Source organism: Salvelinus fontinalis, chromosome 5 (genome assembly GCF_029448725.1).
Source record: "Salvelinus fontinalis isolate EN_2023a chromosome 5, ASM2944872v1, whole genome shotgun sequence".
Lineage (NCBI taxonomy): Eukaryota > Metazoa > Chordata > Actinopteri > Salmoniformes > Salmonidae > Salvelinus > Salvelinus fontinalis.
This window is the reverse complement of record NC_074669.1, coordinates 49,133,214-49,143,332: the sequence shown is the minus strand read 5'-3', so window position 1 is coordinate 49,143,332 and position 10,119 is coordinate 49,133,214. Positions and strand designations below refer to the sequence as shown.

Below are 10,119 nucleotides of genomic sequence, written 5' to 3'. Positions count from 1 at the left end.
GAGATGGTTTGGGATGAGTTGGACCTCAGAGTGAAGGAAAATCAACCAACGAGTGCTCCGTATATGTGGGAACTCCTTCAAGACTGTTGGAACAGCATTCCTCATGAAGCTGGTTGAGAGTGCAAAGCTTTGCAAGGCAAAGGATGGCAACTTCGAATAACACTTTTATGGTTACTACATGATTCCATATGTGTTATTTCATAGTTTTGATGTCTTCACTATTATTCTACAATGTAGAAAATAGAAAAAATTAAGAAAAATCCAAACTTTTGACTGGTATTTTATATATTTTTTTAGACCAGAGGAAAGAGTGCCTCCTACCTCCCCTCCAACACTACTTCCAGAGTCATGTCTTCCCTATACATTCCTAGGGTCCAGGAAACACGAGTGCTCTTAAGGGGAGAGCCCTCCTTCGGTGTGGGCCCGGTGGCATAGGTCGGGTGCCCCATCCTCTCCCTCTCTCTGATAGCCTCCCCACGTCCCCATTGCTTTTGTGAGTGGTTTTGAGTGTTTGGCCTGCTAAATTTAGCCTATTGATGTAAGCTGCATTCCGTTGACAACAGACACAGAGACACCCCCAGCAGTTTGGCTTCAGTGGCCGGGAGTGTGAAGATCAGGGTGGATCGAAACTACCTAGGTCGACCCCTAAGCCTCCTTGCCTTCCAGTCAAGGATACAGGTCGTTTAAAAGACAGACAGGACACACACACACAGGTATGGACTAGTCCCATCAAGGTGTGCAGTTGTGATTCCGAGGTATGGCAAAATACTAGTGTCAATGTCTTGTGCTTTGACCATTCACAACAACTAACTCTGATTATGCTATTTTCTGACGTATTCAGTCATATAACCTTTGTATTAATCCATATCTCACATCCCTTACTAACAAACGTCTTTATTATTTTGTGAAGACAAAGCAAGAAGCTACAAAACAAAATACAATTCTTAGGTTCTACTGTAATCACTCTGAAATAATGTTTCTATGTTTATGTATGAAGAGTTGATTATGAACATTGTGTTCAATAACATCTCTATGTTCTAATTAAATTTCTCATGTTTGATATGTAATTTATTATTGTAAATATTTAAAGCACTATAAATGATCTACATTTTAGTCATAACATTGAGAGTAAACATTTTGTACAACATGTCTGAAACATAATGCAAAAAGGAGAGGATATGAACATGATGGGGTAACATTGAGACTTTAGTGAAAGTTGTGATGTAAATACAAAGGGCATTGTTGTTTCGTTTCATTTGTTTGCAAAGCAAAAACATCTACATTTTAGCACCGTAACTTCAGTTTTTTAGGACTACTGCAATTAGATTTAGGGTAACTAGGCTAATATATTTGTCACGGAAATATATATATCTTTCTCCAAATGCCATTGTGCCGAAGTAAAAATATTTATTTTGTCAAGATCACGTTAAGGGTTTCCAGTGTCACATACTACCCTGGGACACAATTTTCAGCCCTCACCCAACACTGATTATTCACAATGCTGAATGCCATGTGACACCTTAATGCGCATCAACTAGCATTCTTTCCAAGGTTATTTTAAAGTAAGTGTTGACTTTGCTCTTCAAGCGCAAACAATGAATGACACCTGCCATTCTGATTTATATGAGTTGGATGTAATGTTTTGGTTTGGGGTTGACAGAAACCTTGTCCTTGAAGTAAATGTCATAATGATTACCTAATGCTATCATAAACCAGACATGAGGACCATCATAATATTTAATGACCGCTAACTCACAGGACATGAATGGCATATCATAATGTGGTCTAAACAACACGCAGTAGTTATCCGATAGGTCAACCATTATTGCACGTGCCATGTGAGCAATAACACTTTACAACAAACCCTCACTAACAGTAACCTTATTTTATTTATAGCAGTACAGTATGTTGGCTCTCTAATATTCAGTTCATATCAACACTATAATTGGAAAACATTTTCCGCTGGGGTAGAACAGAAAGTACATCCTGTGTCCTTTATGTGTTTCCAGTACCCAGGGGCAAATCGTGTGCCACCCTTCCCAAAGCCACAATGTCGCAATTCTGTACAATGCCAGCTGGAGAGAGGAAGATGCATGCAGCGGCTATTTCTCGAGAGGTCCACGGTGCCAATGGTACGATCTGGGCCCGGGCTCAAAGACAGCCTCGACAGCAAAGAGAATCAAACTTATTCTGGTGGAGGGCAGATATTCAGATCCGGGTTTAACATGTCAGGGCCATTTCTCTAGCAGTTGCCATAAATAAGCTAATGAAGATGTTTTACTACCTATGGCGACAAATCCTTCTGTCGTTGTCCTTTTGAAAGTGCTATTTTGGGGCGGGTGAGGTGGGGAGTTGTGGAGGGCAGGGTAGGACAACTGTGTGTAGCCATTTAGGGGACCGTGAGGGTTTGCGACAGCTGAAGTGCATTCTGTCTGGGTATAGCTCATTGAAGCAGCATCATGTTCAGCATTCAATAAGTAAAAAGAACAATAACATAATAAAAATTTAATTCAATAAGAAATAATACATACAAAATTGCAAGACTGCATTTGTCTCAATCAGATTTGAAGAGTACAATCATAACTCACCTAGACTTTCTAGAACTTGCAAATAGCAAGTAGCATTAGCACTGTTGAGTGCAAATCAATGGAAATTCACTAGGCTGTGGTTGCGTTGTCCAAAGAGCATGCCTAAATCAACTCAACGCACAATTTTGTTTAATAACCATACAATGTTGAATTATTGAGAAACCAAATGATTACTAAACTATTGCAGTATACAGTATATTGAGGCAACCAATTATTATTATATACGCGCAACCTTTTATCATATTGTGATGCTTACTATACAGCTTGGTTTGAAGCTACAATCATTTGATTTAGGCATGCTAATTGTCAGCAGAAAAGCATTTTGAAGGAACAATATGTCATTGATATTATCCCTTCAGATGATATCAGAATAATATTGTTAATTAACTTCTCCTTTGATAAAGGTCTCGCTGTAATCATAAATGGTTAAAAATGCATGCTATGTACAGTATGTCTTAGTGAGAGTGTCAGAAAAAAATATATACTGTATATCTTTAGGGAAACTATATATTTTGTGCAACTAAGACATACTAATACAGTCTTGAGGGAATCTTGAAGGTTACACTTTTGTTACAGTTGCTTTACATTTAGAGCAGTAGACGCATGACATCACCATATATGAAATCATTATACAGCTGGAAGAACTCCTGTTTACAATGCTCAAAAATGCCAATACTGCACTATTAGCTCATCCTAATATGGGCATATCTCAAAGGAGGGTACAAATTGCGAAGAACCAAAAGTGGCGGATTTTAACAGATTTAATTTATGTCTGTAAACAGGAAGTTGTCCAACCGTGTTAGATGATATCACATTGCTGAGTCTACCTTTAATGGAAAGTCAGTCAAAGGCATCTACTGAAACTTGTTTTGATTCTTTTCCCAGGGGACACCATGGACCTGGGGATAAAGGTTAGCACTCCCAAAGACATCATGCTGGAGGAGCTGTCACTGCAATCCAACAGAGGTTCTCGTCTTTTCAAAATGCGCCAGCGAAGATCGGAGAAATACACGTTTGAAAGTATCCAAAATGAGGCAAACGTGCAGCTGAGTGTAAGGACTTTTACATTTGTGTAATTTAGTAATCTAGACGCTCCTATCCCAAAGACCAACAATAAGTGGATGCAAATATGGAGACTTATACAACCACAAAATACAACACACCTCACATTCACTACCAATATCATACATCTGGGTGACGCCACAGCAGCCATCTTTGATAGATGGGTCAGATGGATAGTGCTCCAGGACGCATGAGGCCGGGGCAGAAAGAGCTGTGACAAGCAGGGTCTTGATTGTAGAGTTTCAGAAGACAACTTCATTTTGGACTTACACAACTCCAGCACCGGAACTAGGACGAAATCCATGGGGGTGCACCTGAAATGAATGAAGGTCACAACTCGTATTACATTATAGCCCTTATAACACAAGGTCCCACTACGACATACAAGTGTATTCGAAATGTAGCAACAGGCTACACCTAAACCATAGCCTATCAAAAATAATTTCACATATATAATAGTAGATGTAAAGACAATATGAAATTGTACTATGAGGCACGGAATGGAGCGCAATGGCGCATGTTTTTCATAACAAAAAGGTAACTTTTTAAAATTCTCACATACAGTCACACGCAGTCCATATTTTTTGTTGTTGTGTCTATATAGAATCGAAAAAAAGACATCTTATTAAAGGGTGACTGCACTTCCTGATTTTGCCTCGTTTTAGATTTGGTTTATTAAGAATTGCTAACGACCATGACAGAATTAAAATGTGAGTTGTTTTCGGGGTGTGGTTTGATATAGGTGTCTCGTGTGTGTTCGCAGGTGGGAAGAGTAAGCCAAGTTATTTTGCCAATTAGCTTCAGCCGGCTGGTGTGCAACCGTGGCAAAATTAGTTTGACTTTGGATAGCCTATTATTAAGGGGGGTAGTTAGAGACCGGCAATGCATGTAAATGAGAAAATATTTTCATGTTCCACACCTTTTTTCTCATTTAATGCTTTCAATATTTGTATATTCATTCATACAATTTATTATTGGTCTGAGATTTTTAAGTCATTTAATAAATTTGGAGAAAATGTAATTTTAAGATGTTGTCCCATGTAAATTGTGTCATTTACCAATAGTCCCTAATATCCAAAGGGATATCCAGAGTCAACCCACATTTACCACAGCCATTACAATCTGGTCACGTGCAGCTGCACTCGCAATTGATGATTAATTGTGCCGTCAGCTGTGGGCATGTGCGCAGGATTGAAACAAACCCAAACTTAATTTACGTTGTAATGCAGTCACGACCAGTCTCATAAAACTCAGACTGACTTAATAACCAAAATCCTATTTACACATGCCTGGTTCTGCCACCCCCTAATGCCGGGCCTAATTATATCAGACACACAGTTATTATTGTATCTTGGACATTATGGGTTGAGGGTCCAAAGGTTGAATCCTGGAATCACATTATTGGATCTCTGGACTTAGGGATTTAAAAAGTATTTGTGATTCTTTTCATTTAAGGTACAGTAACATTGTTTCATTGTTTACTTGGATCCAAAAGTGCTTTATTGCAAACAGATTACTGGATTTTAAATAAGTTTCTGAGTGTCAAATGGTTGCATTAATGATGTGTGCACCCCGATAAAATTGTTAGAACACATGGGAGATATGGAGAAACATGTGCCTGGTGCCCTTTCCCTGCACCTACTCTGGCCAGAGGCTCCTGGAGCACTTTGCTCAAGAGTATCTATGTTGCTTATCAGTTGCTTGCAGATTGTGTGTGTGTGTGTGTGTGTGTGTGTGTGTGTGTGTGTGTGTGTGTGTGTGTGTGTGTGTGTGTGTGTGTGTGTGTGTGTGTGTGTGTGTGTGTGTGTGTGTGTGTTCAGAAAATATTCACACCCTTTTACTTTTTCCACATTTTGTTGTGTTATAGCCTGCATTTGAAATTGATTAAATGTAGATTTTGTCACTGGCCTACACACAATATCACATAATGTAAAAGTGGAATTTTGTTTTTCGAAATTTTTACAAATTTCACAATACGGCACTTAAAGTTAATTTCTCAGTCAATTATTTTGCAGTTTAACCTATGTCCTGAATATAAAGCATTATTGTATGTTTGGTGGCAAATCTAACACATCACTGAGTACCACTCTTCATATTTTCAAGCATGGTGGTGGCTGCATCATGTTATGTGTATGTTTGTCATAGGCATGGACTACGGATTTTTTTAGGATAAAAAAACGAAATAGAGCTAAGCACAGGAAAGATCTTAGAGGAAGACCTGATTCAGTCTGATTTCCAACAGACACTGGGAGACAATAACAGAAAACACAAGGCCAAATATACACTGGAGTTGCTTACCAAGACGACACTGAATATTCCTGATTGCCCTAGTTACCGTTTTGACTTTAATTAGCTTGAACATCTATGGCAAGACTTGAAAATGGCTGTCTAGCAATGATCAAAAACCAACTTGACAGAGCTTGAAGAATTTTTTAAAGAATAATGTGCAAGACTCACAGTTGTAATTGCTGCCAAAGGTGATACCATCATGTATTGACAGAGGTGTTTACAATAAATATGCAAAAATGTCTACAAACATATTTTCACTTTGCCGTTATAGGGTATTGTGTGTAGATGTATGAGAAAAATATATATTTAATCAATTTTGAATTCAGGCTGTGAAAAATGTGAAATACGTCAAGGGGTATGAATACTTTCTGAAGGCATTATATGTTCATGTGTGCATTGGTTAGATACCAGTCCACAGGGGGTATCTGGGGGGGCGGGTCTGGTTGCAAATTACTGTTTTTACTTTTGGCAACTGTTCAAATGGAGCAACATTGCACATAAACTCTCAACATTGCAAACAAACATGAACTAGTTGCTATTTCAAGTCTTTTGATGGGCATTTTGGCGGTAACTGATCTTGCTTTGACGTTATGCCCAAGCTTTAGCTCAGTGTGCTAAGCTAACAGGCTCGTAAAACCTGTGAGCGACCTACCCATTAACCTAGTGGGCCTCATTTACGCAAAGTTAACAATTTGGTGCAGCTAATCCCCAAATGAATAAATTAGATAGGTTCAGAACTGCGCAAAAGGGGAAAGCTAATAATAAAAGACTTTCACATTTTTTTCAGAGCGATTTTCTAGCTGAAAATGCAGACAGTGCCGAAAACAAAGAGGGATCGAAAACACTTCCTTACACACCCACCCCAGGAAACCCAGAAAGCATTGCACCAGGTATGTAGCTACCACATCAATACATACCTTCTGTTATTTTCAAAATGTATGAAAGCTTATAAGACTGAATAATATAGTTTAAGGGGATAATAAGGCCTTATTGAAATATCTTTGTCATTATTACGTAGTGTTATACATAAGTAATGCTTCACTTGAAGGGATAGTACATAAGGACTTCATAACACAGTCATAACTCATACATACTGCATTCATAAGTAAATGTTATATTTCAACAACTACAAATTGATATGTACGCTATGTCTTGCAATTGTTGACTTTAGCATTTATGAACTGCTTATGTACTGCTTATGAATGGGTTAATGTATTTTTAAGGCCCTATGTAGATGCTCATGTTACCTCTAAGGACAAGTCTAATTCCCCATAGCGACTCAGCAGACCTCTGGCCTTTAAGCAGGATACATGAGAAGCATTTCCTTTCCCTGCGGTGCCTTGCTATCTGTTAAATTGTCAGCAGGGGATCCCAACAGAACACTCTTGTAGAATCTGATATGACCAAGCATGGTGTCAACCCATGTCAACTGGACCAACCCGCTTTTCACACCAAGGATGAAAGCACACTTACAGTGTGCACTATTTTAAGACTTGAGATGATAATGATGGACAAAATGATGTTGAGTCTACATGACTTGTTGAGTATACATCACTTTTTCCACTGCTCTAGTTAATACTGTTATTTAATGATGGTGGCTATTGATAAAACAGCACTGTCATGTTGACACCTATTTTGTTTTCCAAAGAATAAAAACAGATAATACAAAACTAAAATGTACAAATAATGTTTGTTATGTCTTGATTCAGCCGTGAACCAGTTTTTCTGGAGCGGATGGTCGGGGGGCGGAACATAATTACAAATAATTTGTAGACTGCAAATTGACTGTATGAAGCTCAAGCGGATATAATGTTGGACTAAAACATAATCATTCAAACCTTGCTTACGTTGGCATACAATCCCGTGTTTCTCTATAATGCTTGGGAATACTTGGGAACAGATTTCTTAAATTAAAATCAGTTGGAGCTGGTTACCTGTTGTTTTTACAGTCATTTATGTCCAACAATGAAAATTCAAAACAAAAAAAAACATTAATTCAAACTCACCTCTCACAACAAAAGATATTCTCAATGCCCTAGTACTTCTTTATATTTCTTGTGAAAGGAGCAAGAAATTGCCAGTAATCATGTATCCCACTTAAGTCCAACCCCACAGATCCGCTAATGTGTTGATAGGATAAGTGAGTGTCTGTACGCTGCACTGTTGGTCTTATGATCCTGTCTTCTTGGTATGTGTCTCAGGATATGGAGGCCCCTTGAAGGATGTCCCTGCAGAGACGTTCAACTCTACAGCTATACCCAAGTCCTACCATTCCCCTTGGGAGCAGGCTATCATTAACGACCCCAACCTGGCCGTGACCCTCAATATCAGGATGCCTGTCCCTGAGCCCAGACCAGAGGCTCCTGACTACAAGAGCTTTAACAGGTGAGGCTAATGTGAAAACAGGTGTTCTGAGGAGAGTTTTCAGACAACTGCTATTCAACAACTCAAAATATAAGCCAAAGATGTACGTGCTACTTGAACATACTGCATCAGTCATGCACTTCTCTCAATGGCAGATCTTGAGTTAAGTATGCAATCTCAAGTCTGGGATAGTACTCTCAGTAGATAGGATCATCAGTACATATAATGACATTGATATTGCAAACATTTCCATGGAATGAAATGGTATTCTTATAACACAGTTCAGATTCACTGTTACATGGATGCACTACTATAACGCCCCATAAAAAGCCAGCTTTCCATATTCTACGCAACCGTCACATCTTTAGAGATCTTCATTTTGATTTTGCATTCACCCTTGTATCTCTACATCTGATTTACAGGGTGGCCACACCATTTGGTGGTTTCGACAAAGCCCCCCGGAGCAGCGGGATCACGTTCAAGCTGCCCGAGATCGACCTAAACCTCCACAACTACTCTGAGCTCCAAGACCCAGGGGTGAAACGGCCCACCTTCAACAGGGTCGCCCAGGGATGGATATCCGACGGCATCCCACTGATCCTGCCCACCGTGCCTCTGGAACCTATGCCCATCCCTGAGTCCGATGACCTCTAGATGACCTTTAGATGACCCATATTACCCTGGAAAGACAAGAGAGCACTAGTCTGACAAAATCCACTGCTGGCACCTCTAACCATACTGCCTGATCTGCGATATAGGGGTTGGAGCTGAAGCCTAAATCATGATTTCTGATTATGTGCAACTGACGACAAACTGATGGTTTAAAATGGGGCTTCCGTGCTGCCCTGTTTCAATTCTGTGCCATTTGCCTGAGTAATGATACTGATGGTTAGTTTTGCATTGTGTATTCAGAGAATAACATGTAAATAAATAGCACACATGGCTAAAATGTTATTGAGATGTCTAAGACAAAAGAAATATGAGCAATACATTGAAACTTCAATGCATCTTTTGGCTAATATTGGATATCAGATCCAAAAGTATCTTTGTCTTTTAATTATGTAGACATGTTGCCTATTAATCTTTTAGAATGGGCTTATCGATGTGCAAATAAAAAAGATCTATCTCTTTGTCATGACATTGTATAATGAATTGGCTTATGTAAATCAATGTGTGGTTTGGATATGTGGAACAAATTAACCTGTTACTGTATGTACAGACTTGAAACACACAGTTCTGCAAATGAAAAGAAAAGTAAGTTGGCTACTACCCAGGTACTGTATGACCAACCTCAGACCAACAACCATACACCAACAACGGTTAATGATGGCTGATCCATTTACACACACACACACACACACACACACACACACACACACACACACACACACACACACACATACACACACACACACACACACACACACTGTAAATTATCTGCTAGGGTCCATTGACAGACCACATTTAAAGAAGGCAAAAATAGCTTTGCAGCAGATGTACACCACCTCAAAAGAACTTCCAGAAATCATTACACTTTTCACTTTTACCAAAATCACAAATTCAAAGGAGAAGAAAATACTTAGAACCAATGTCATTATTGTAAGTCATTATGTTAAACAATTGGGTTAAATTTGCCTATAGCTTTATCCATAGCAATGTTGTTAGCGTTAACTGCAGAAGGTCATTATGTGACCTGCTCATTAGCCACAATGGCTGGCAAACGAATTATAGCAGAAAATATGGATCGAACCATCAGGCTGCTAAAGGACCAGCCCGGCAGGTAGGAGTGTGAAACAATTCTCTGTAGTCTGAGCAG

At 39.1% G+C, this 10,119-nt stretch overlaps 1 protein-coding gene across 4 annotated transcripts; it reads left to right on the top strand.

The window, feature by feature from the left end:
• The first annotated feature begins 564 nt into the window (after positions 1–564).
• Positions 565–9,441, top strand: LOC129855768 (myozenin-2-like). 4 transcript variants are annotated; one of them, XM_055923775.1, is made up of 6 exons: positions 565–713; positions 2,010–2,132; positions 3,474–3,640; positions 6,727–6,829; positions 8,141–8,324; positions 8,726–9,441. In XM_055923775.1, exons 2-6 carry the CDS (start codon positions 2,051–2,053, stop codon positions 8,955–8,957), a joined length of 768 nt encoding a protein of 255 aa, XP_055779750.1. In that variant the 5' UTR covers positions 565–713; positions 2,010–2,050; the 3' UTR covers positions 8,958–9,441. The 4 variants fall into 4 exon arrangements, with proteins under 4 accessions (XP_055779750.1, XP_055779751.1, XP_055779752.1 ...); XM_055923776.1 differs by having other exon boundaries at positions 565–755; XM_055923777.1 differs by lacking the exon at positions 2,010–2,132.
• The last annotated feature ends 678 nt before the right edge of the window (positions 9,442–10,119 follow it).

Coding starts and splice junctions, on each gene's coding strand:
- LOC129855768 (XM_055923775.1), top strand. CDS start 2,051: ATGTCGCAATTCTGTACAATGCCAGCTGGAGAGAGGAAGATGCATGCA. Junction 2,133..3,473: donor AGAGGTCCACGGTGCCAATG/GTACGATCTGGG, acceptor TTCTTTTCCCAG/GGGACACCATGGACCTGGGG. Junction 8,325..8,725: donor GACTACAAGAGCTTTAACAG/GTGAGGCTAATG, acceptor TCTGATTTACAG/GGTGGCCACACCATTTGGTG.